The following is a 27,944-nucleotide window of genomic DNA, read 5'->3' on the forward strand; positions in this document are numbered from 1 at the left end:
AGCCCCTGCACTTCTTGGGATCACCGTCAAACTTTTCGGGTGTTGGGATGCGTACACCGGAGGCCGCTGTAGAGACCGTAACCACACTGGATGCTGTGGATGCCGCAGAGGTTATGGCTGGTGTAGCGGGTGCAGCATTCTGAAATGTATCGAAGCGGGTAGCAATCCCTTGGACACATTGTAGAAGATGCGCTTGGGCTGCTTCTTGTTGCTCCACTCGTTGAGCCAAATGCAGGAGTAGGTCACGAGCAGACGGTTCACCAGACCCCTCCGTTGTCATGGCCAGAGTATACTGTCACGACTGATAGTGGGTGTATGACTGATAGTGGGTACCTGCTGTTGTTTGCGCAACTCAGAGGAAGGCGCGGAGTCTAACGTGCCCCTGGTATTCACCAGGAACCCCCGCAAGGAAGTATGGACTCCGCTGCAGGGACACGCAGGTCGCGGTCCTTCCTAGAGTCCACAGCGAGATACAAGGGGGTGTCAGACAGGCCGGTTCAGCAACGTTCAGGTAGAGGAGGTACAAAGGGAAATCCAGAAGAATGGTGAGGCAAGCCGAGTCGGTAACTTTCAGGGAGCGCAGTACAAAGGCAGAATCCAGATAGGGGTGGTCAAACGGTCCGGGTCAAAAGGGTCACAAGCAGCACGAGGAATGTCAGGAACAATACAGCAACTGGTACACACAAACACTGGAGACAGGAAGTCCTGATACTCTGGCACTGATTAGAGGACAGGAAGAGGTTTAAATAGTGTGGGGATCCAATCAGCATCAGCGCTGCAGCGCTGTCATGCCTGCCGCCGGGAATCACATAGCGTCCCGTTGCCTAGCAACGGGGCGCGTCATACTGCTAGGAGATGGATGGCAGGGGGGATCCGGAAGTGATGCGTCTGGTTGCCTAGCAACCAGACGCGCGGTCAGGCAGTCAGGCGGCCGTGCGGACGGCGCCTGACATTGACTAGTCAAGGAGAATGTTCTATATAAGTATTTTCATCCAAACATAGGAAAGTTATACATCCTTTTTTAAGAAAATATCTGGAAAAGGAAGGAAATAAATTGCTATATTTTATTCCTTGACATTCAAGGCTAATGCCCATACCAAGTGAGTGGTAAAATGTCCATTCTTATCCAAAGCAGTATGAAATAAAATTTTCAATATTGGGCAAATATTCTTATTATTATCAAATTGCTCAAACAGAAAAAAAAAATATTTTAACGCAACTAGTCAATAAGATGTTTTGTTAAAGAATAATATTTAAATTACAAATGTATTAAAAAAACACAATTTTAATGGACAACTTTTAACAAAAGGTAAACTGTCCCTTCTTACCTACTCTACGGAAGTCCATGTTTCCTATAGACAGAGAAGTACAGTATATGAGAATATTGATTTCCCGGTCTTACCTGAGTCAGCGATGACAGTGACAGACACATATATGGACCATTGTAACATGTCCCGTTCCTCCCGGAAATACTTCTCTAGGTCTATCCTTTCCAAAACAGCAGTTCCTTCACCTTCAGATATCTGGTTGCACACAAGATGGAATTAGAAGTAAAAAAAAAAAACCCCAACAAGGTCTAAGTCTAAGCTGCTCATACACAAAACTATTTGAATGGCCAGTTTCAGCCTGAATTGGTGTCTTGAAAGCCAGTGACTACACTCTGACTAGGTACAGTAATTTTGAAAACCATAATAATTTAAATAATCTAAGATGTGCAACATGTAACCAGCTCTTTAATTAACCCATCCTGTTTGGCCACCAACAACGGTGGGGAAACCGTTGTAATGTCTTTCTTGTGATAGAAAATAGATCTAGATAATTTAGATACCTGAACCCTACGTAGAGTATCTGGTAGTCTTTGCTTTTCACCATCTCTTTTCACTCCAAACGTTATAAATGCCTTACCATCCACAGGCTTCCCGTAGAGATATCTGGTGAGAGAAAAATTGACTGAGAAATTAAACATATTACTGTATCATTAAAACAGACTGTCACGGGCACTAGGAGTCTTTACCCAGGGATCACCAGGTGATAGGCTTACCAGAGCAGTATAGGTGGTAATATGGTACTCTGGTAGCAGGGTGATCACGGAACAGGAAATAGCAGATGATGAGATGCTCAGGAAAGTCTATGACTAGCAGCACTGGCAATATGGAGGTAATAATACACGAGGAACTGTATGGACAAAGGACACGTGAAGGTAGTCAGTGGTCTGCGGTAGCAAGTTGTACCACTGCTATAGTGAGGAGGAATGTCCAACAGAAACGAGGAGGTTATGAGAGTCAGCGGTCTGCGGATAGCAAGTTGTACCGCTGTCTGAGTGAAGGAATGGAATCCAAGTGGAGGTATCCGGGGAGTCAGTGGTCTGCGTTAGCAAGTTGTACCACTGCTATGTGAGAGGATACTGGAACAGGTGAAACTGTAAACAGGAGTCAGTGGTCTGCCACTAGCAAGTTGTACTACTGAATATATATGTGAGGAGGTGCACGGGGAGAGACTGCAACACAATATATACACGGGCACCTTGACTTTGATCCACAGTAATATGCACAATATAAATGTATAAATGACTGAACAACACTGCCAATATAGAAAGTCTCTTGAAGTAATCCGGCATGAGATAACACAGTCAATGATGGCAGTAGAGTCAGCAGATAGTACACTCCAGAGGAGAACCAACACAGTCCAACAAGGTATGCAATACACAGCACAGTCAATGGGAAGTATGCATACCGTGGTTCAGGAGAAGGCAGTCAGACAGGAGTGCAGAGATACCTGAAGGGCAGGAGGCCAGCAGGATACAAGTCCCTGGATGGGTGAAGCAGGGGTCTAGCAGGTGCAGCGCACAGGTAGGTAGACCAGCAGGGAACACAGGAAGGCGTGGAGAGCGGATCAGCAGTAGATGGATGAGTAGCGCTGAGAAGTAACAGCAGCGGGTCTCTGCGGGAACACGGAGGTAACCAATAGCAACCAGCAGGTGCAGTAACGATGGGACACCGGAGCAGAGTAGAACTGGAACAGATGATCACGGAGAGTAGCGGGTAGCAATAGTGGCAGCAGACTCAAGGAAACACGGTAGAGTAGACAAGGACTGAAGACTGAAGCGCACAGAGGCAGCGGATAGGAATCAGCTAAACAGTCACGATGAAACACAGACGGGTTGCAGGTTGAAGACTGTAGTGCACGGAGGCAGCGGATAGGAATCAGCTAGCAGTCACGATGATGAAACACAGACGAGTTGCAGGTTGAAGACTGTAGTGCACGGAGGCAGCGGATAGAAATCAGCCACAGTCACGATGATACAGTAGATGGTAGAAGTGGTATGGGAACCACAGTAGCAGAAGTGGTTTGGAAACCACAGAGGTAGAAGTGGTTTGGAAACCACAGGAATCAGCAGGGCTGAATAAACAAGGAAACACAGGAACACCTTCAGAGACTCATGGGGAATGAGACTCCAAGATCAGGCCACGTGGTGTTGACCACAGGTGCTTAATATAGGGAGGTTGCCTGATCTGCCAATTAAGTTAAAGGAACATACACTGAAGGTTTGGAAAGGGCTGCGCATGCGCAGTCCCTCAGGATAGAGGACGTCCACGGTTCCTAATAGTCCGGGAAGAAGCACTCACAGTCCGGTGAGTGACAGTACCCCCCCTTTTAAAGGTGGGCACAGAACGCCTGGAACCGGGCTTGTCCGGATTTTTGGAATAAACCTTCTTCAGAAGGGCAGGAGCATTAAGATCTTCAGCTTTGATCCATGAACGCTCTTCAGGACCAAAGCCCTTCCAATGAACGAGGAAACGGAGGACTCCTCGCGAAATTTTTGCATCCAATACCTCAGTAATCTCGAAATCCTCCTCCTGATGAACTTGAACTGGCTGCGGTGCTGAGGAAGGAGTCGAGAAACGGTTGATGATGAGAGGTTTGAGCAAGGACACATGGAAGGCATTGGAGATCCGAAGATTCTTAGGAAGAAGAAGTTTAACACATACTGGATTGATAACTTGAATGATCCTATATGGACCAATAAAACGAGGGGCGAATTTCATAGATGGAACCTTCAAACGAATATTTTTGGTAGATAACCAGACACGATCTCCAATTTTTAGTGGTGGAATAGCCCGCCTCTTCTTATCTGCGAAAGACTTATATTTGTTAGATGTCTTCTTTAAACAGGTTTTGACCTGAGACCAGATATTTTTGAAGGTCTGACAAGCAGTCTCCACAGCAGGAACTTGGGTGGGCGGGAGGGCAGGAAATTCCGGAAAAGACGGATGGTGACCGTAGACCACAAAGAATGGAGTTTTGGATGATGACTCATGGTACATGTTGTTATGGGCGAATTCAGCCCAAGGGAGCAATTCTACCCAGTTGTCTTGGTTGGCTGAAGAGAACATCCTAATAAAAGTCTCAAGATCTTGATTGACTCGTTCCGTTTGTCCGTTAGATTGCGGATGGTAAGACGATGAGAGTGCTAATCGTATGCCCAAGGTTTTACAAAGGGCCCGCCAGAATCTGGAAACGAATTGTACTCCTCTATCTGACACAATCTCAGACGGACATCCATGGATGCGGAAGATTTCTTTAATGAAATGTTCAGCCAGAGTAGACGAGGAAGGTAAACCGGACAGAGGGACGAAATGAGCCATCTTCGAAAATCTGTCTACCACTACCCAAATAGTATTGTGATTCTTACTTGGTGGCAAATCAGTAACGAAATCCATACTAATATGGGTCCAAGGCTTGGACGGAATGGGTAGTGGTCGCAGCAACCCTGCTGGAGTTCTGCGGGAGGATTTGAACTGAGAACATAAATCACAGGAAGCAATAAACTCTTTGACGTCTCTCCTCATTGAAGGCCACCAGTAACTACGAGAGAGAATCTCAAAGGTCTTATGTTCACCGGCGTGTCCAGAAAAACGAGAGGCATGGAACCACGAAAGGATTTTCCTCCTCAGAGTAGGAGGCACGAGGGTCTTCCCAAATGGTAGCATTTTGGTGGATGAAGCAGCCAGAGAAATACATTTGGGGTCTAGAATAGCATGGTTGGGAACCTCTTCTACATCAGAGGACGTCACAAAAGCTCGAGATAGAGCGTCAGCTTTCTTGTTCTTAGCAGCTGGTTTGAAGGTTATAATTAATTCAAAACGGGAAAAGAAAAGAGACCATCTTGCTTGACGAGGGTTCAAGCATTGAGCAGATTGCAAATATGACAAGTTCTTATGATCCGTGAAGATCGTCACCGGATGGCGAGCTCCTTCCAACAAGTATCTCCATTCCTCTAATGCAGCTTTGATGGCCAGCAACTCCTTGTCCCCGATAGTATAGTTTTTCTCTGCGGGCAGAAGACCCCGAGAGTAGAAGGCACAAGGATGTAATTTTTGTTGCTCCGAGCGTTGGGAGAGAATAGCTCCTAAGCCCACATTAGAGGCATCTACTTCTAGGAAGAAGGGGAGTGTCACATCAGGTTGTCGCAGAATGGGAGCAGACGAGAAGGACTCTTTGAGGATTTGAAAGGCTTGGAGAGCCTCAGATGACCATTGCTTAGTATTAGCCCCTTTCCGAGTTAAGGCCACAATGGGAGATGCAATGGATGAGAAGTCTTGAATGAAGCGTCTATAGTAATTGGCAAAACCTAAAAAACGCTGGATGGCACGAAGAGTAGTTGGCTGAGGCCAATGTAGTACAGCATTTACTTTGTCTGGATCCATCTTCAGGCCAACTCCGGAAACTATATACCCCAAGAATGGAATCTGGGGTAACTCGAATGAACATTTTTCCAATTTACAGAACAATGAGTTTTTCCGTAGTCTGGAGAGGACCTCTGCCACATGTTGGTGATGAGAAGGCAGGTCCTGTGAGAAGATCAATATGTCGTCCAGGTAGACAACGACACATACATATAATAAGTCCCGAAAGATCTCATTGATGAAACCCTGGAAAACCGCGGGGGCATTACACAGCCCGAAGGGCATTACTAAATATTCGTAATGCCCATCTCTGGTGTTAAACGCGGTCTTCCATTCGTCACCGGAACGGATTCTAATTAAATTGTAGGCACCACGAAGATCCAACTTAGTAAATATCCGAGCTCCCTTGATGCGATCAAATAGCTCAGTGATCAGCGGAATGGGATACCGATTCTTGATAGTAATGGCATTGAGTCCACGAAAATCTATACAAGGGCGTAATGATCCATCCTTCTTTTTGACGAAGAAGAACCCAGCTCCAGCGGGAGAGGTGGAAGGTCGAATGAACCCACGCTGGAGATTCTCCTGTATGTACTCAGATGTGGCTTGAGTTTCAGGTAACGAGAGAGGATAGACCCGACCCCTGGGAGGAGTCTTGCCAGGTAGAAGGTCGATCGGACAATCCCAAGAACGATGAGGAGGAAGACGTTCAGACTGAGCTTTATCAAACACATCGGCAAATGAAGCATACTGAGGAGGGAGTCCCGGGGAGGAAGATGAGATGGAAGATTGCTGTACTTTAAGAGGAATAACTTGAGAGAGACAACGATGGTGACATTCAGGCCCCCAAGACGTAACTTGAGGGGTGCGCCAGTCAATCTGGGGAGAGTGACATTGAAGCCATGGAAGGCCTAAGACAATCGGACTTGTCGTAACAGGAAGAATTAAAAACGAAATTTCTTCATGGTGTAGTACACCAATCTGAAGGGTTACTGGAGACGTACTCTGAGTGATGAAACCATTGATGAGACGTGATCCATCTATAGCCGTCACAGTAATGGGTGTTTTTAAAGTGATCACTGGTAGGGACCATTGATTCACTAGTGATTTAGAAATGAAATTTCCTGCTGCTCCGGAATCAATCAATGCCTGTGACTCAAAGGATTTGGTAGCAAAGGAAATCGTAACATCGAAAGCGCAGACTTTAGATTTCATAGACAATGGAGAGGACTCCAGGGACCCTAACTTCACCTCTCCAGAACTAGTTAGGGCCTGGCATTTCCCGATCTCTTAGGGCAAGAACTGAGCATATGTGTGGAATCAGCACAATAGATACAAAGTCTATTCTTTACTCTTCGTTTCCTCTCTTCTAAAGATAATTTGGAACGTCCTATCTCCATGGGAATCACAGAAGGTGAAACTGGACGAAATTGAGGGTTTAAACGAAGAGGTGCTTTAGCAGAAGTTGTTTTCTCAGATTCTCTTTCACGAAATCTCATGTCTACACGATGGCAAAGAGAGATCAAATCTTCTAGTGACGAAGGAAGCTCTTGGGTAGTCAGTGCATCTTTAATTTTATCGGAGAGCCCCTGCCAGAAGGCGGCAACTAATGCTTCAGTGTTCCACTGAAGTTCAGAGGCTAAGATCCTAAATTGAATGACATACTGTCCTACTGTATGGGAGCCTTGTCGCAAACGAAGAATGCTGGAAGCAGCGGAGGTCACACGACCTGGTTCATCGAACACACTTCGGAACGTGGAAATGAATTTGGCACTATCTTGTAGAATTGGATCGTTTCTTTCCCACAGAGGGGAGGCCCAAGCCAGGGCTTGTCCAGAAAACAATGAGATAAGATAGGCCACTCTGGAACGATGGGTAGAAAAATTTTGAGGTTGGAGTTCAAAATGGACTGAACATTGGTTAAGGAAACCTCTACAAGTTTTGGGGTCCCCGTCATATTTTGACGGAGTAGGCAGGTGAAGCGTAGGAGCTGTAGACACCTGGGATGGCACTGGGGAAACGGAGGAAAGCACAGGAGCTTCAATACTAGCTGTAACAGTCTGTCCAGATGTTCCTTGGGAGGTTAACGATTGGTAACATTGAAGTAACAGCTGTTGGCGAGCATCCTGTTGCTCCACACGGCTGACCAGATGCTGCAGCATCTCTTTAGCAGTAGGTTCCGTATCTGGGTCTGTCATGGCCTGATCTTACTGTCACGGGCACTAGGAGTCTTTACCCAGGGATCACCAGGTGATAGGCTTACCAGAGCAGTATAGGTGGTAATATGGTACTCTGGTAGCAGGGTGATCACGGAACAGGAAATAGCAGATGATGAGATGCTCAGGAAAGTCTATGACTAGCAGCACTGGCAATATGGAGGTAATAATACACGAGGAACTGTATGGACAAAGGACACGTGAAGGTAGTCAGTGGTCTGCGGTAGCAAGTTGTACCACTGCTATAGTGAGGAGGAATGTCCAACAGAAACGAGGAGGTTATGAGAGTCAGCGGTCTGCGGATAGCAAGTTGTACCGCTGTCTGAGTGAAGGAATGGAATCCAAGTGGAGGTATCCGGGGAGTCAGTGGTCTGCGTTAGCAAGTTGTACCACTGCTATGTGAGAGGATACTGGAACAGGTGAAACTGTAAACAGGAGTCAGTGGTCTGCCACTAGCAAGTTGTACTACTGAATATATATGTGAGGAGGTGCACGGGGAGAGACTGCAACACAATATATACACGGGCACCTTGACTTTGATCCACAGTAATATGCACAATATAAATGTATAAATGACTGAACAACACTGCCAATATAGAAAGTCTCTTGAAGTAATCCGGCATGAGATAACACAGTCAATGATGGCAGTAGAGTCAGCAGATAGTACACTCCAGAGGAGAACCAACACAGTCCAACAAGGTATGCAATACACAGCACAGTCAATGGGAAGTATGCATACCGTGGTTCAGGAGAAGGCAGTCAGACAGGAGTGCAGAGATACCTGAAGGGCAGGAGGCCAGCAGGATACAAGTCCCTGGATGGGTGAAGCAGGGGTCTAGCAGGTGCAGCGCACAGGTAGGTAGACCAGCAGGGAACACAGGAAGGCGTGGAGAGCGGATCAGCAGTAGATGGATGAGTAGCGCTGAGAAGTAACAGCAGCGGGTCTCTGCGGGAACACGGAGGTAACCAATAGCAACCAGCAGGTGCAGTAACGATGGGACACCGGAGCAGAGTAGAACTGGAACAGATGATCACGGAGAGTAGCGGGTAGCAATAGTGGCAGCAGACTCAAGGAAACACGGTAGAGTAGACAAGGACTGAAGACTGAAGCGCACAGAGGCAGCGGATAGGAATCAGCTAAACAGTCACGATGAAACACAGACGGGTTGCAGGTTGAAGACTGTAGTGCACGGAGGCAGCGGATAGGAATCAGCTAGCAGTCACGATGATGAAACACAGACGAGTTGCAGGTTGAAGACTGTAGTGCACGGAGGCAGCGGATAGAAATCAGCCACAGTCACGATGATACAGTAGATGGTAGAAGTGGTATGGGAACCACAGTAGCAGAAGTGGTTTGGAAACCACAGAGGTAGAAGTGGTTTGGAAACCACAGGAATCAGCAGGGCTGAATAAACAAGGAAACACAGGAACACCTTCAGAGACTCATGGGGAATGAGACTCCAAGATCAGGCCACGTGGTGTTGACCACAGGTGCTTAATATAGGGAGGTTGCCTGATCTGCCAATTAAGTTAAAGGAACATACACTGAAGGTTTGGAAAGGGCTGCGCATGCGCAGTCCCTCAGGATAGAGGACGTCCACGGTTCCTAATAGTCCGGGAAGAAGCACTCACAGTCCGGTGAGTGACACAGACATAAACCTCCTGCACAGATATCACTGATCACTAGATCATAAAGATACCCCCTGTACAATGTATTATTATCATTTATTATTATCATTTATTATTATCATTTATTTGTTAGGCGCCACAAGGTATCCGCAGTGCCGCACACAGTACTAACAGTAGACTATACAGGGTGAAACCATACAGAACAATGAACAAAAAGTATCAATACTTCAGAAACTCCGGCCAGTCATATGCAGTAAAGACGGAGTGGAAGAACAGGTATGGAGACAGGAGGGGAGGGGACCCTGCTCATACGGGCTTACATCCTAAGGGAGGGTAAACAGACCAGGCACAAGAGGAGCCAGTTGAGGCAAGAGGAGAGAAGGGAGGACGAGCTAAAGGGAGGAGATGGGGGTTAAGTAGATGGTTGGTAGGCTTTGAGGAAGAGGTGTAACACTGATTTGGATGAAACCAATGCGAGCTGGTCGAGTTAGATCCTGGCCAGGTTATAGGGGGGTTAGGGTCCCGGTTGGAACTCCCGTTTGTGTACGCAAGGCAGATCTTTCACCCAGGCAGGCTGTTCTGTCCTTTCACTGGATGGATTTGGACGAAAGCTTCACAGACTGGTTACATTGGATCCCGAAAGACATACAAGGGTGTTGAGGTTCCGGTCAGACCTCAGGTTGGTGTATGCTGGGCCGAAGTTTGATCCGGGGAACCTGTTGTGGGCCTTCCACTTGATGGATTTGAATGACATCTTATATATAAAATTCATTGGTCTGTTTATTTGTTTGCTTGTCCGGTTATGCATTCGGACACCCCTGAACTGATTGAGATGAAACCAATGCGAGCTTTTCAGTTGGATCCCTGCCAGGCTATAAGGGGGTTAGGATCCCAGTCAGACCTCTCTTTGGTGTACGCTGGTCAGAACTTTGACCTGGGGAGCCTGTCCTGGGCCTTCCACTAAATTTGAATGAAATTTAATATAGAAACAAAAATTATACTGGGCTGTCACCTCATGGCTGTGTTGGAAGAGATGGTAAGCTGATAATTATTTTTAAAATGTTGACAGTTACATCCAACTCATTGATAACTTACTAAATTGAAGATTTAAACCCGGGCAACGCTAGGTACTTCAGCTAGTCTCCTATAAAGATTGAGAGTGAACATCATAAATAAACATTTACTCACTTTGCACTGATATCCACTCTTAGTTCTTGGTCTTTTAGGTAGAAAAAACTCTGATCTGAAGAGAGCTTTACCTCAAAACTCGGTGGGACTGAGAGGATTGAGATAGAAAACCTGATATTAGCCTAATTATAATTTCACATAATAGTTAATGTATTTTAAAACTGTATGATGTATTTAACATATGCATTTTGTACCATAAAAATTTTAAACAATGGAAATTTGCCATTAAAAGTTCTGTCAATTGTCCGTCACTTGCGTGTAACACTAATGTAGATAGGTGATCTCCATTCAGTAACCAGTGAGAATTGATTCAATACAAACTGACATTCAATCATGGTAATTAAAGATAGGTTTTTAAATGATGTCACCTCAAATATACAAAGAGACCCATTGAGATCCTAAAACATCCCAAATGAGGTTCTGAGGTTTTTATCTCTTGAGGTCAGACCTCACACACTTCCAATAGCTGTTAGACAATGTTGCCATAATATTAGCTATACAACTGCAATGCACTATGTTTCTGAAGCTGAGAAGACAACATCTCAATAATTAATTACACAGTAAGTGATGTTCGGGCTGGAGGTTAGACAAGGAGAAAGCATATCCAAAAATGTTAGGTACATGCATTTCTTGATCATTGAACTGGAGGGTCTTAGAGGAATGTTAAGGATTTATCAACTTAAAAACTTAATAACCTGCATTCAAAAAGTTGGTTAATGACCTCTATACACAATTAGTGGTCAATGGGATGCACGCATATTGAATCTGATACGTTACACTTGAGATAAAGTTTGAACAAATATCTCTCCTTTCATAGCTACTCTACCAGGATTTTGTAAGGAGTCCATGAGGGTTCTTATCTGGTATTAGGAGTATACAATTGTAACCTACATTTTGGTCACTTATCATGGAAAGTAAAGATTTTACTATTTTTATTTGGAAGCTTATTATGTGTAAGATTCTTTTTATTTCCTTGTTAATACTATAAAAGTGTTCAAATAACGCTTTCACAGAAGTACGGAGCATTACAGTTCTGTAATTGAAAATGGTTTGAATCTTACACTTATGTCCCTTGCTTGATCCATCTTTTTCTGAATGATCTCTATTACCTGACTCCTCCTAATTGTGTTCCATGATTCTGTCATGGCATCACATTGGTTATTTATTGAAGATTGTATCAGAGCTAAGATTGACTAAAACCTGAAGGCGTTGCTAGCTATGCTTGTTTTTGAAAAAATGTGTTCAGTTTAATTTAGTTACTATGATTATTATTATTATTTTTATTATTACAATTATTTTAAACATTTATTTATATAGTGCAAGCATACTCCTCACAGCCTTACAATTGAGAGCAAACACAGTAGTAAAGCACAAATGGCTAAAAAAAACAGACAAAGGGGTAAGAAGGCTGGTTTCAAAATACACTAAAAGACCAGTTATACATATTAATTTATAGCAAATGTATGAAATGTGGATTTTTTTCATCTCTACTGAAATGTAAACATTGGCCTTACAGATGAATATTATTACAAACTTTTATTTATTTATATAGCATTAACATAATACACGCTTTTTATGGTTAGTAATGATGAAGACATGGTATTTAAAAGCATTGACCCAATCCTCTTTGTTTTTTTCCTCGAACCACTCCTCGCTCTCATTTCTTCACTACCATGCCCCAACGCCATTGACACTGTTTACAACACCATGCTCTCTGATGCCCTTGACACTGCAGCCCAAGCAACCCCATTTTGTCTCTGTTAATCTAAACCACAACCCTGGCACTCCCCTCTTACTTGTCTCCTCCAAAAGTGCTCTCGCTCCTCTGAACGCCAATGGAGGAAATTCCAATCCATCCCTGACTTCATCCACTTTAAATTCACCCTTTCCTCCTTCTATGCTACCCTCTCTCTTGCCCAACAAACCCATTTCACATCCCTCATCTCCACTCTGTCCAATAAACACTGATTCCTCTTTGCTATTATTAATTCTCTACTGTGTCCTCCCTTACCTCATCCCCCATCACCAAACTTGACTTTCTCCCTTATTGCTCACTCTGCCACTCTTGGCTCCTACTCTCCTGTAACTGTTCCTGAGATTCTCCTCTTCTCTCCTCTGCTTCTTCTACAACCTGTCCTTTTGACCCTCTCCCCTCCAAGTTTCTCCGCTCCTTCTTTCACTATGTCTGTTGTCACCTTGATCACCTCTATAACCTTTCTCTCTCCACTGGTATCTTCCCCTCCGCCTTCATGCATGCTCTCACCTCCCCTATTTTCAAAAACCCCTCACTTGACCCATTCCCTTTCTGTAACTATCACCTTGTGTCTCTGCTTTGCTTATAAAATTTAGCAATTTGGCTTTTATCATCTGACAAACTTTATGTCTTCCCACTCTCCTCTTGACCCTCTCCAGTCTGGCTTCTGTCCCCTTCGCTCAACAGAAACTGCCCTAAGCTAAGTCCAAAGGTCACTGCTGCTGTCAATCATTCACTTCTCATCTCCAATCCTTCACTCCTTAGGTCTCCGCAAAACAGCTCTCTCCTGGTTTACCTCCTACATCTCTGGCGCTCTTTTAGCATCTCTGCTTCCAACTCTTCTTCCCTCACTCTTCCTCTTTCCATTGGAGTCCCCCAAAGCTCTGTACTTGACCTTCTGCTCTTTCCTATCTACACCACCTCTCTTGGTACACTCATTCAATCATTTGGCCTCCAATACCATCACTATGTTGATGACATGCAAATCACTCTTTCCTTCCCTGAACTCTTTCCGACCTTAATAACCAAAGTATCTAGCTGTCTCCCGGCTGTAACTACCTGGATGTCACAGCACTTTCTGAAATCTAAGCTCATTATCTTTTTCTTCTGCCAATGTTGCTATACCTTCCAATATCTCCCTCTTTGTTGCCAACATAAGTCTCTCTCTTGTCACCCAAACCCACTGTGAATACCTTGGCTTTTCCCTCAGCTTTACCACTCATATCCAGTCTCACTAAATCCTGCCAATTCCTCCAATAATCCCAGCTGTGTTCTTTCTCTGCCCACATTTATAGCCATGTGTCTTAATTTGATATTAAACTTGGAAATGTGGGGTTATCTGCGTCTAACCAGGCCACTGAAATCCAGACAGAAAATGACCCATTACAGAGGCACTGGGAGTAAGAAATTGCATTCTTCTACTGAACATCTGTGGCCTGATACAATGGACCCCTGGTAATCTACTACTTGGAGGAAGGTGGGTTTAACAAAAATATTTTTCTATGTTTGGGAGTAGTTTTTAAAACATCTAATTATAATTATACTTTAATTCTACCTTATAAATAAATAAATATAAAGCATACCGTATTCTTTCACTTCAAAGTGTGTGGTGTAATTATGTGTATCTGCGTCCTTAAACTTTGCCGATATGGTCCACGCTCCCAAACTGTAAAATGCAAAACAAAGATACATTTATCTGTTTAGTCTCCATAACTGGAATTGAAGATTTGGGCATTTGGTTCTATTAATACCATTTAAAATAAAGCATTTGGAAGAGAAAGCACACAAACAAATAAGAGGCATTATATAGATTACATGAATTTTTGTTTTGACTATTTAAATAATAAATTTTAAGTTTTTATTTTTATAAATAAAAAATAAAAAATAAGTTCCACCATGCATAAGTACTGGTGAGTTACCACCAGCATTAACCCTTTGATAAAGAAAAGCAAAAATAACCCTTTGCCCCGGTTTTTCATCCTCTGTTAAATAGTCCTCTAACCAGGGAAGGAAATACAGCTGTTGCAGATGGTGTGGCATCTAAATGACCTGGTGGTGAGGGCAGACTGGTGATGCCAGCCTATCCACAACAGAGGCAACAATAAGCCTTATTTGGGCTTTCAGTTTGAGAATTGGAAGGTGCTTCACTGTGCATGTGCTGGACCCGGTCATGCTCAGATGTGCAGAGCCGGGCCCTCTGGAGGGGTGGAAACATAGTGCATCCTATTTTGAACTCTACCCTCATTTTGCCAGGGGTCATGTCCCTAAGTAAGTCTATAGAGCAATGTTGACAAGGTTGCATTTGTGCCTCATATAATCATGCATTTAATTTGACCCTAACACATATCAAGTAAAAATATAGTTCTTGATTAACTACAATGCCATGGAACTGCATGCTCTGTCCGGGTAGTGATCAGATTCTTGGAAGGCTCACAGCAGTTCTAAATATTTCAAGAGAATGTCTTGCGGGCAGTTCCGGGTGCTCTCATGTGAATGCATAAGTGAGGGCAAGATTCTTCCTAGCATTCCTGTGCTTTTGGTACTGGGATAATAATAATAAAACAAGAATTGGGACCCTGGAGATTCCATCTAGGCAGTTTTCCCCTGAGCCAGGCAATCATAAATGGACAGCATTTGGAAACTGATGGTCATTGGCTAAATAGCAAAGGTTTATCCAGCTGCGTCCAGTTGAATGTCATCAAGCTATGGGTGCTTGTAGCAAGCAGTTACATTGTGTAATATTTATTTTATTTCACTTATTTAGATTGTCATGGGAGCAGTTTTTCTTTTTTACTTTTAAGCTGTAGCCAAACAATTATTCTTTGTATCTTATTCTTATGTGATACTTGTTTGACTCTTTGGTACCTGATTCTTATGTGATACATTTAATATTTCTGGAACTGTACATTGGTTTTTTTAGATATCTTTTAAATGAATTAAGTGTTCTTTTTGATCAAATGCTCAGCCCATACTAGATACTTATAATTTAGTTTGTATTCATGCGCTTTTATATTAATCACACTCTTCAATATGCAATGCAATGTTCTCACACAGTATAATAATAATAATAATAATAATAATACAGGTCATTTGGAAGCTGAGATCAATGTTTTAACATTAATTCCATTTGTTCATGAAACCATACTGTATGTTTGCCTCTCACCTTACAAGCTCACTTAGTTTATGGGACAGGGAGATGATGCCAGTATTGAGTTGTTCAATCAAATCTTGTTTTACAATGCCATTTTCCGGATTCTATGAAGGAACGAGATAATCCAAATTATGCAGACATCAAAATGCCAGGATTCAATGGAAAAATAACAATATCAGTATTTTATTTAATTGTTACCATTAGTAGTATTGTAGCTCTACTGTTAGCATTCAGTTCAGTAGATTATAAATTTGAGTTTGACAAATATATAAGGAATTAGCCAATGAATTAGGAAAAACAAGCAAAACTATCTGCAGGTTTATTCCCATTCAAACAAGAAACTCTGCTCTCTACACCATCTTCAGTGTCATTCACAGTGACCAACACTGCAAAGAAGTCAGTGATCTTTCTCTCTCATGCCCTACAGGCAGCGCCGGTGCTAGGGTCCTTGGCGCCCTAGGCACAGTGTGAAAATCGCCCCCCCCCTTTAAAAATCTCCGCTGCACTTCCCTCCCCTCAGCTCCCCTTCCCCACCCCTCCCCATGTCTTTCTTTAACTTACCTGCATGAAGCTGCTCCTCTCTGCTCTGTCTTCTCCCCTCCACTCACAGACACTGTCGGGCCGTGATGATGACTTCATCACGGCCTGTCACTGTCAGTGAGCGGAGGGGAGAAGACAGAGCAGAGAGGAGCAGCTTCATGCAGGTAAGATTCAATAGCCCCTTCCCTCCTTTTCCTCCCCGTGAATTTACGTTTTTTTTTTAATTTCGAGGCGCCCTGCAGAGCCCGGCGCCCTAGGCAATTGCCTAACCTTGCCTAATGGGAGCGCCGGGCCTGCCTACAGGTGCCATCCCTTTCATCTGTACCTGCAACCTATTCTCTGTAGGATGATCAGCACTGTATACCAGACTGCCAGCAGAGTGTTAATGTATTCAAAAAGAGAATGAAAATCTAAAGTCTCTACATTTACCTCTTTCCCCAACCCTCCAGCTTCTCCTTCTCCAGATGTTTTTCATGTACTTATCCTTGGTCTGCCAGCCTGGAAACTCTCATATATGTCCTTTGCATTCCACAATTGGGACTGGCTATTGTCAATAAATTCTTTGAGTTATACAGCAACTACACCAGTTTCTGTTTGATATAATGTTAGCCAATTTTTGGTTCACGTTTACACCTTATTGTCTGCTTAGTACCGGAGAATGTGCTTGTTGCAGAGATGGATGTAGTAACAGGTACAGACATTCTGGTTACCTGGGCAGTTGTTTATGTTTTATGTTTGGTGGGCCTGTGTATGCATTTTTAAGTATCAATCTATACCTTTAGGATTGATATGAGTGGTCAGCACCAACCCACACAATTGTGTCCTTAGAACTAAACAACATACAGAAGAGCGCGGTTAAAGTGAAAAATACATTTCTTATTTTATTAAAATTCTCATTAAAAATTGGATACAACTAATATGTATAAGATCCTTGTAGCACATATAACAATTGGTTACTCAATGTAGCAAGTTATCAAAAACCAATAATTTTGTAGATTCCTCCTAACTATGTCCAGCTACTCAATAGTCCATGTTGTAATTGTCCACATGCTTGGGGTTAATAATCCATGTATTGAATTAAATGTTCCAAATTACTACTTATAATCCAAGTATCAGCCTCTTAAATATAGCCAACATAGACTGATATTAAACTTGGATTGTTTGAAATGTTCACAGTTTAGAGGAAAAAAGAATTCCACATAATACTCAAAAATGACAGGTTGTATTTGTTTTAGGAAACAAAAATAGAAGCTGTAAGAAAGTCTCTTTACTGTCAAAGAATGAATTATCCGCTGTACCTTAATCCAAGAAGAACAGATTTAGATGTAAGTTTAGAATAGCTAAAATATAATATGGAAAGTATTCCACAACTCAATATCTCCATTTTTCTAAAATGACATGAGGTTCAATATAACATTTTTGTGAGTTGTCTTTTCAAGCACTACTTTTACATAAGAAATGTATGAATGATATTTGAATGTTATATAGTAAAAAATGACTAAATAAGAGTTAAGCTAGTATTACGAATCAATTGATAGCTAATGGATTAACTGTTTCCGTGGGTTACGGATCTGGGAACAGGATTGGTTAGGTAGGTCTATATGAGAATTTGCAGTACACCATGAGAGTCTGGGTTAGTGCAACACTGTAAATGGGAGAAGTCCTTATTGGTTAGTTTTAACCCTGTGACTTGTAAGTTGTACTATGATTAGTCACATTCTTGCAATACGGAAGAACACAATATGGGACTTGTGTCTGCGAACCATTATGAATGTGAGATCTCTGATTGGTTAAGTTTAACCATGTGATTTTGAAGTGGGATTGGTTGTTTTTAGCTATTAGGGTCCGAGTTTGTGGAAGAATATAAATGTGAGAAGTACCTACTGACTATTCAGAACCCAGTGATTTGTTCGTTAGAAAATGAGTGTTTAGTTCTCATCAATATATAGCAGCACAATACAGGATTAATCTCTGTGTCCATGTAGTGTCCTTAACAAGTGATTCCTGATTGATCTTATTGTGTGATTTCGATTTTGATTCTGGAGCGGGGTTGGTGGATCTTCGTTATATGTGAATTTATAATATATTATTATAGCGTGTGCCGTCTGAATTATAAACAACAAGAGGTGGATTTTATTTCATTTATTTAATTATATTGGAGTGATAAATAGAGAATATATAAATATACTGTGCTAATGTTTACATTATTACATTGCAATTAGGTAATGATGGTCAATCTGGCCCTCATTATCAATGATGGTATTAAAGGGTGCTAATGACAGACATGGATTTATCTCTTATGAAACCACGCCAAAAATGGCAGAAAAACGCGTCATGTGACTGAGTGCAAGTTTGCCTATGTCTGCAGCTGATCCTTTAGCAGCGTTTACATTTGCTTGTGGGAATCAACATCTGTTACGGTACCGTGGAGCATGTACTTTTTATCCCCATGTTCCCCTAGAGGATCCGACCTAGAACACATTATGACTGTGAATTCAGTATGTGGGTTTTCATTCCCATAGCATGTCTGTGCTCACCCCCATACTGTGTTTGAATATTAGCTTTAAGATTGGTAATATATGAGATTGTGTCATATTATCTATTACACTCTAGGTGAGGTATTCATGCTATTCCTAGGGCTTCCTATTGTTTACTTATGCCAACAGAGTAAGTCTATGTGTACTCTAGGTCTGCTGAAACAATGCATAAATAACTATATTATCAGGTAGGCCAGACTATTGTTTAACAAAAGCTATCTTTGTTTACCTAAACAACAGGAGATCTAGCTAGGGGTAGTGTCCACTCCTCTGTTAAAACCTAGTCAGGCAAGTGTTGTGTTTAAAACACAATAGAGTGAATTGCCACCATAATATTATGCTGTAACCATTTATATATATTGTGTATATTTGGCCCTACTATTTACATTGCTAATTAACCACACATTACAAGCTAAAACTGAGAAACTGTAATATTGTGTTTTTAGCTACATCTGTAGGAAAACGAGATAATGTTTAGTAGTGTATTCACAAGCCAGACATGGTGGCTTTCTGTGTTTGATTTAAGCACCTTAATTATTAAACGTGTATTGTATTTCTATGCCTTAATATCCTAAGACACAGCAGAGAGTCAACACACCTCTACAGCCTGAGGCTATTCTGTGTGCATAAGAAAGAGCAGTGGAGTGTCAGGGGGGTTTAAAGAGGAAAGATCAGGCTGGTGTAGGAGGTATGGTTCCTGCCAGCTGACGGAGGACGGAGATAGGGAGAAGGACTGTGAGGTCCCTTGTTCCTTTTCCTTTGGATGAGTTACCCCAGATGTTGTGAATCTGTGCGCTCACCAAAAGCGAGGTGAGATTGAAGCCAGACCACTGCCCTGCTGGCAGTCACTGGGGATTTGCACTCCCAGGAAAGCCTAAGCCTATAGTCGGATTTCCCAAGGTGGCCATAATAGGACCGGTATTGTATTGTATGTTCTACTCTCGTGTCCATTGGGCATACCTGTAATTGCTACTCCTGTAGATATGTTGTTTTTGTGCCTGTTGTTGCTGTTCCATTAATAAAAGCTACCATTGGTTAAGTTGGATATCTGCCTGGGTGTAAGTAATTACCCACGTACAGGGGGACACGGTAGGCTGTTCAGCCTTGGTAGACACCGTTCCCTCACAACATCTATAGATCCTTCAGCCTTATTGAGATCAAGTGAAATGTTCTTCTTAGGTTAAGGTACAGTGGATAATTCATACTATTAACCCCAAGCACGTGGACAATGACAACATGGACTATTGAGCAGCTGGACATAGTAGGAATCTACAAGATTATTGGTTTTTGATAACTTGCTACATGAATAACAAATTGTTATATGTGTTACAATAAGCTTATACATATTAGTTTTATCCAATTTGTAATGAGAATTTGAATAAAATAATAAATGTATTTTTCACTTTAAAATGCCCACTTCTGATTTTTCTCTCCTTAAAACTACCCTTATTTAGTGTATTTACAAGATAACTTTGAAAGTAGACCCTCTGTAGAGATAAAAGGGAGGCTGTAGCAAGAGAGGAGAATAAGTGAACTGGGAGAAGAAGTGCGACTGATTTTCACATAAAACTCATAATGTATTTGAATTGAAGTACTACATATAAATATAAGTGCATGTACAATTTATTCATTGACCTATGTCTGCTAATTTCATTTTGAAGATACTGGACAAGAACAGCAATCTCACCAGGAATTCGATGATCACTGGCTTGTACACAGGTTGTAGACTCGGGTTCATGGTGAAAATCCGGTAAAGAACTGAATGAGAAGAGAGAATTATATATGCTTTATATGTAACAGAATATTCTATGTCTAGTCATCGGTCCTGTGTTTAGTACATAAAAATTGACTGCACTTTTTAGGAATAAATATAGGACCTGATTCTGAGTTTGGAGCTAAGCAAACAATCAGGAGCAAATTTGCACTCTGGCAAAACCATGTTGCATCGGAAGGGGGGGTAAATTTAAAATGTGGGGGCAGATTTATAGTTCAGATAAAGCATGTCCTAGATCAACTTAAATTTCAGTGTAAAAATAAAGCTGTCAAATATTTGTGTGCTACATGATAAAGCAGCCAGTAGTTTCCTTGCGTGCAAAAATAGAATTAATTTGCTCCCCTTGATTTGTCCAGGAGCAAATTTACAACTTTATTTTGCTGTACTCCTAACTCAGCATCAGTCTCATAGTGTGGATCAATAATGTTACAATCTTGTTTACATGTAAACCTGTCTACAAGTGTTAGACTTTGTCCATTGACCTAAGAGTCTGATGTTGTATAAAATGTTAGTTAGAGTATAAGAATAAATGAATCTAGTATAATTTACTTACCAAATGTATGGTAATATAATTTTTAATAACATGGCTGCAAGTGGTAACATGATTGAGTTTGATATGTGCAGGAGTTCAAAACATTTTGTTTGCTTTAGAGTGAATGCAAAGTGCATGTTAGCAGGGGTCATAATGTCACTTCATAGTCCTGTCCACTATTCTGAGAGACTAGCAACATTTTTCCAAACTCTTCTGCAGAAAATTTACCACAATCTCCATTTTGCTGCAGAATTGTGCATGTTTCTCAAATTAAAATTTGGTTTCAATTGGCCACACTTTGTCCCTCTATTATTTTTTCCACCCAGAATTCAAACCACTCCACAGAGCAGAATGAACTTACACTGTTGTTGTTCCAGCTTCTTATTTTGTAAGAAATGCAGCGAGTTGCAAAATTTAGACTTGAAATTGAATATTTCGCTCCAGTTAGAGTCTACTGCAATAATGGAGTCCGAACGTATGAGAAAAAGTTTGCCCACAGAATTGCAGTTGCTGATGTGAGTTGAATGCATCTTATGATAAGTACATGTAATCTAGCGCATAGATACCTCTATCACAAAAATGCAGCCATCTTCATCATCATCATTAGGAATAATGACACAATGTGTATGGGACATGCATATTATGCATCCCAAAATATGTACCTTAAATACACATATTCATCAAAATCAGACTCATCTTTAAAGGGCATTGCTGACTGGTGTCTCCACACGCTTATTGTACTGAACTTAAACATGAACATCTCTGACATATCTCTCCAAGCAGAAGTGGCCTCAAATATAAGCTATACTCAATTCTAAATGCTGCAGAATTTTAGAATGCATGAACAGTGCATGAATATGTATATTTACATGTAACACGTCCATTTATCTTCAACTTTAAATGAGACCCAGTGAACCTCTCTCCAAATTGACCTGTTCCACAGTGAAACATGTTTCACAACTCCAATCATTTCTGCTTTTCACAGTTGCACAACCCCGTTTTGCAATACATTTAAAATTTTACGCCTTTTTTAAACAATTTTGTTTGTTTGAAATAAGTGTTTCTGGATGGTGCCAAGCATTGCCCAACACATTGTTTACCACATCATCAATCTTCAGGATACTACGAACAGTTTCTGTAGCCAGAGTTAAACAGCTGATTGACACCAACAGAGGCTGAACCACCAGTTCCTCCAAAATGTTAGAAATCCCTCCCTTCCGCACATTAATCCCAGCGGTTTTCTCGCCCTGAGCATGTCTGTTCCTCAGCTCTGTTACAGTGGATATCTCTCAGCCATCTCAGAGGATGTGTCTAAATCAAGTCAGGCTTTGCAGCCACCCACTAAGACAGAATTACCCATAGTAGTGCACGATATCCATTCCATGAAGCATGGAATACCTCAACCAATAGTACAAGAGTTTAGTTTTGCATTTGTGGGCACAGTACAACATTTGTACCCCATTCAGCAAATATCAACCCAATCTGCCTATCAGAGCTGCAGTTAATGCTATCTTGTAGAGCTAAGTCATGCATTTACCTATATACTTTACCTGGGCAATTGTTTCAAATTAGGAGCATGGCATCACAAAATGTCATTTGCTCTGTAGACTTTGAAAGTAGCCTACAATTTTGGTACAATTCTTTGGAAGGAAAGTCTTTTACCTGTAGATCCTGGAGTGTAGATGGGTTTGTCAGTCTGTATAAAAATGTATCCGCTTTGGAAGGACAGCAAGATGACTTTCTCCAGCTCGTAACTGGCTGACTTCACAGTGACATAGACATACTGTTTCTTATTGGGGTGTATTCTCAAATTATTTGCAGGAATCTACAATGTATTTAAAATACCATAAAAATAAAAAAGGGCGATAAGGGGACCACATGTATACTTACATTTCAACATTGAGTACATGAGTAGAAATTATTAGCAAACAATTCAAATAGTTTAGTACTTTTAGACATGGGTGTGTATAAACAGAACTATAGTGCATAAGAATGACTTGATGTGTGTACTTTAAACCATTGTGTTTGAGCCATCCTGTTACTTGGACTAAATCTGGTATGGTTAGAAAACAGGTACCTGCTAGTTGATCCCATGTGAATCTATGAAATAATTTATTTATGTAACAACTTGTTTGAATGAGGCTAAGTAAACATATTTTTATATTATTAAAAAATCATTTTCATGTTCATATTCTGTGTCAGTTTTGTCAATTTTTCTGTGTGCTAGTATTTCAGAATTGTAATATTGGTATCACGTAAGACTCCACTACATTTAACTTACAAAGTATTTTCCTAAGAGTCTTTTACACTTCCTGGGCCTCATTCATTAAGGAAAGTAAAGCAACAAAATAAGTAACTTTGAATCTTGGCAAAATCATGTTACAATGCAAGCGGTTCAAGTGAGATTATTATTTTTCACATAAGGAAAATACTGGCTGCTTTGTCATGTTGGGTGAAAAAACTTGATTTAGTTTAACACTGACATTAATAATTGATCAAGGACATGCCTACCCCAATTATAAATCTATCCTCGCATTTTAAATTTACCTCCCCCAGGGGCGGATCTAGACTTTATGTCTAGGGGGGGGGCGATTTTGCATAATCACGCCCCTCCTTTGCTCTGATTGGCTGGCCTGCGTTAACCCCGCCTTCCGCCCGTGATTGGCCCCACCCCCTCACGTTGTGGTCGCCGGCTGGGACCACTCTGATTGGCTGGCCCACATTTAGCCCCGCCCCTCCCGTTTTAATCAGCAGCTGGGACCAAGCTTTTTGCTGCTAGGGGGGGGGGGGGGGCGAATGCCCCGATCACCCCCCCCCCCCCCCCTGGATCCGCCACTGCCTCCCCCTCCAATGCAACATAGTTTTGCCAAGGTTCAGAGTTACAAATTTTTTTGGTTTACGTTACTTAATGAATCAGGCCCCCTATATCTTAATGGAGGAACCAAAATGACATGCTAATTTGCAGAACATAGACTGGTATTTTATGATATAAATGCATTTAAAAGATAGAGTTAAAACATCTTCTAAAACGACTTTCTTCTTCACTGGATGTGATTTTTAAGGTTTCTGCTTTAAAGAAACAGCCTCCTCAATAAAGCATATTTGCTGACTGGGCAGCACGGTGGCGTAGTGGTTAGCACTTCTGCCTTACAGCACTGGGGTCATGAGTTCAATTCCCGACCATGGCCTTATCTGTGAGGAGTTTGTATGTTCTCCCCGTGTTTGCCTGGGTTTCCTCCGGGTGCTCCGGTTTCCTCCCTCACTCCAAAAACATACTGGTAGGTTAATTGGCTGCTAACAAATTGACCCTAGTCTGTCTGTCTGCCTGTGTCTGTGTGTGTGTTAGGGAATTTAGATTGTCAGCCCTAATGGGGCAGGGACTGATGTGAGTGAGTTCTCTGTACAGCGCTGCGGAATTAGTGGCGCTATATAAATAAATGGTGATGATGACTATGTAGATTTACATTGCACTTTATAAATGATCTTCTACAAGACATACTATGATATATGAGGAACTTATTTTAAACATTTTCATCTTTACATTCAGCATGTGGTCTAGTCATATGGTGTGTACCTATTTTGTTTGTCTAACCTTTTAGTTTGTTTATAAGCAAATAATTTATATTTTTGAGTGTGCTACATGAAAAAACAGTCAGTATTTAACTTATGTGCAAAACAGGATACTAATTTGCACCCCTTGCATTGTAACATGGTTTTGTCCAGGAGACTGAATTAAGAAGTTTCTCAAGTTAAGATACTTAATGAATCAGGCCCCAGATGGTGAGGCTTTCTAAAACTTCATTTGCCTTTATTTGCATAACAGTGAATTCCATTTATTATTCCCTGATTATGTGAGACCAGCACAATGATTGGAGTCTGCATGCATATCCTCATCATTTTTGAGGTTTGTTTTGCTTTATGAAGCAAACAGGGCCGGTGCTAGGGTCCATGGCGCCCTAGGCATTTTTACAAAATCGGCGCCGCTCCCCCGCCGCCTCTCTGCTCCGTCTCCTCCCCTCCACTCACTGACACTAGTAAGTGGAGGGGAGGAGACGGAGCAGAGAGGCGGCGGTGGTGAGCAATAGCCTCTTCCCCCCTCCCCGTGCATCTGAATGCTGTGCGGCGGCCGTGACAGGTATGGTCAGCGGTCGCCGCACAGTTTTAAAGTCATTTACCATTCTGTGGCACCCTCCAGGCACCCTCCAGAGCCCGGCGCCCTAGGCAAGTGCCTAACCTTGCCTAATGGGAGCGCCGGGCCTGAAAGCAAATAAATACAAAAAAATTATTTAAATGTATAGTTCATTGCATATCTTTTGCTTAAGATATGTGCAACTCAAAATGAACACTTAAGGGCGCAATTTCATGGCATAGGTTTATAACTAGGTTTGGACTGCAAAAGTGTAGCCTACTTTAAAATAGTCAACCAGATACCTGTTATAATAGTTTTCATAACTGCCCCCGTTTTATTAAACCTTACTATACTTATATTGCAATAGTTGAATAAAAATAAATATATCTCACATTTTGCAGTATAAAATATATCATCTAATCAAAATTTGTAATGACCTAAAGTTAGTGTATTTATGGATCTAGATCACTCTGCACTTTCACCCTTTACTGTTTGAATCTGTGTTAACCTTTGTACATTTACACTACATATTACACATGACCTTTCATATAGTAGATCACAGTCCAGATGCTCACCGTCAGCTTAGTTGTTCCCAGGAAGCCATTATCTTTATTGACAGAGACCTTTCCCTGAACTAAGCTGAAGCTCTTCTGGGGATAATCTTGGATTATGATGTCAGCATCAAACGCAGAGTCGTGTCCATCCACTATGATGGTCTCTTCGCTGTCCACACGCAGGACATTGGGTGTGATCAGGGCGCATCTGAGAGGGCAAAAATATATGTGGATAATATATAAATGTATACATGTATGTTTGGATACAGCTTTGAAAATTACAAATGTAAATGAACTAATAGCACATTTTGATACACAGATTCTACAGAAATATGTTGATATCATTATACTCATGTTGTCATCATTAAAATGTACATGTCAGATTTGTGAAACTGTATGTTTTATATTGGACCTTGTGCAGTATGTATATGTTTAAAAAAAAGATACCCCTCTCCACTTGGCATGTGCTGCATACAGATGCAGTAAGCTGGATTCAAAACTGGATCCATGCTCGTCCATGAGGTCTTCCACGTGCAACACCTCAATACTGAGCTGTGGGAAGAAACAGCATAGAAGCAAGAGGGACTCAGAGCTATGTTCACTAAGCAGCGGTTCTGATGAGCCGCTGATTCTGTCATCATTGCTGTCATTTTTTTAAAACGGTAATTTTATTAAAGACAATTTTGATGTGTGTTCCATTCTTCATCTGTATCTTTCTGACATTGAGGTATATGGATAGTTTAACTCTCAGTTAAACTATAACAACTATCACTTCTGAGGACCTAGTCCTAGCAAAGTTGTAGAGTTTCCATGAAATAGTGCCTTCCCGGGGCTTCCATATATTCGTGGTGACACCATTTGAGTGACATTATTTGCAAGCTTCACTAATGCAAAGCAATCATTACTATATTAGCATCAGTCAACATTCAGTTCAAACATGGTGTCTTCCATTCTCTTCATCTGTATTTTTCTGATATTGTGGAATCTGGATAGTTTAAATTTGCTGTTAAACTATCACAACTATCACTTCTGAGCAGCTTGTCACAGCATAGCTATAACGTCTCCATGGAATAGTGCCTTCCTGGGGCTCCCATATCCGTGGTGACCCACAACTGTGACATCGTTGGAAAGCTTCGCTAATGCAAAGCACTTGTTACTACATTAGCAGCACTCAACATTCAGTTCAAACACGGTAAGTAGGGTTCTGTACGCTTGGAACAGTATAAAATGTGGTTCTGGCCCCCTTAGGGGCACCTGTTATTGTAATTTTGAGTCATTATTTTTATCAAGACAGAAAATAAAATGTATGAGAATAGTATTAATTGTATAGATAAAATGTCTGACTCCTCTACCACAAGTTAAATGGTAACAATTCCAGCATTTCTAAAAAGCCAGGCACATGATGCAGCCAATGTAATGTTGAGCAAAAAGTTAATCGGTGGTGTTAAAAATACTGACATTTTACATTGCATTAAAACACAGAAATAAACTGTAATTACATCAGACATCTTTCATTTCCTATACACATTCCTGCGCACAGATTTATTTTGACTGTATTTTGGCACTCCAAGCAAGTTACCAAACATATCAGACAAAGAATAGCCATAATTAAACCATTTATAACACAAAATCCCAAAAACAATGTTTTGCGCTCTCTTTTTAAAGTAAATCTGAGTGCTTACTGTATCCTGTATTAGTATATTAAAATATGCAGTAGCTTAGGAAACTGTTACACAGTCAGATATGTTTAACCCAAAGTTGAAAGAAGCAAAAATGAGATTTGATGTGGACATCCCCATACTCACTGTGGTTGTGCGTAGGACCCGATAAGTCCACATAGCAGTATAAGACAGAGAGCTCTGCACCCCATGATTCTGTTGGGGTTATGTGTTGCCTCAGAGTTGGGGTTTTATAGAGGACAACTCTTTGTTAGCTGTAGATGTGACCAAATAATACTTTTAATAAGTAACTGTGGTGAAATCAAGAGAAAGGTTTGCTAACAAATATTTACCTGCAAATACAGGAATTACAAAATCAGCTCTGATGGAGATTTATATGAACACAGTTTCAGGTAGATACTATAAGTAAGAGTGGTAAACACTACTAAGGCACAATGTGAATGGATGCAGGGAAAGAAAATATTCACAGCTTACATTATGGATCAGTACTAGATATGAGAACTTTTACAGATTTCATCAAACTCTTCATGTGAACTATTGCCACCATGACAAATATGCTATTTATGCAGCAACCA

The 27,944-nt window shown here is 41.5% G+C and overlaps 1 protein-coding gene across 1 annotated transcript in view; it reads right to left on the bottom strand.

Annotated features, from left to right (window-relative positions):
- LOC142151181 (A.superbus venom factor 1-like) overlaps nucleotides 1-27,603 on the bottom strand; it is a 162,919-nt gene extending 135,316 nt beyond the window's left edge. Inside the window, exons 1-9 of the mRNA XM_075206547.1 lie at nucleotides 27,496-27,603; nucleotides 25,712-25,898; nucleotides 22,670-22,832; nucleotides 20,389-20,459; nucleotides 15,637-15,728; nucleotides 14,057-14,139; nucleotides 10,721-10,808; nucleotides 1,829-1,931; nucleotides 1,403-1,523 (exon numbers count right to left, since the gene is read on the bottom strand). Of these exons, the coding sequence (XP_075062648.1) occupies nucleotides 1,403-1,523; nucleotides 1,829-1,931; nucleotides 10,721-10,808; nucleotides 14,057-14,139; nucleotides 15,637-15,728; nucleotides 20,389-20,459; nucleotides 22,670-22,832; nucleotides 25,712-25,898; nucleotides 27,496-27,560 (973 nt within the window). The 5' untranslated portion in view covers nucleotides 27,561-27,603. The remainder of the gene's footprint in view (nucleotides 1-1,402; nucleotides 1,524-1,828; nucleotides 1,932-10,720; nucleotides 10,809-14,056; nucleotides 14,140-15,636; nucleotides 15,729-20,388; nucleotides 20,460-22,669; nucleotides 22,833-25,711; nucleotides 25,899-27,495) is intronic.
- Between the last annotated feature and the right edge of the window lie 341 nt (nucleotides 27,604-27,944).

This window comes from Mixophyes fleayi, chromosome 4 (assembly GCF_038048845.1).
Source record: "Mixophyes fleayi isolate aMixFle1 chromosome 4, aMixFle1.hap1, whole genome shotgun sequence".
NCBI classification, from domain to species: domain Eukaryota; kingdom Metazoa; phylum Chordata; class Amphibia; order Anura; family Limnodynastidae; genus Mixophyes; species Mixophyes fleayi.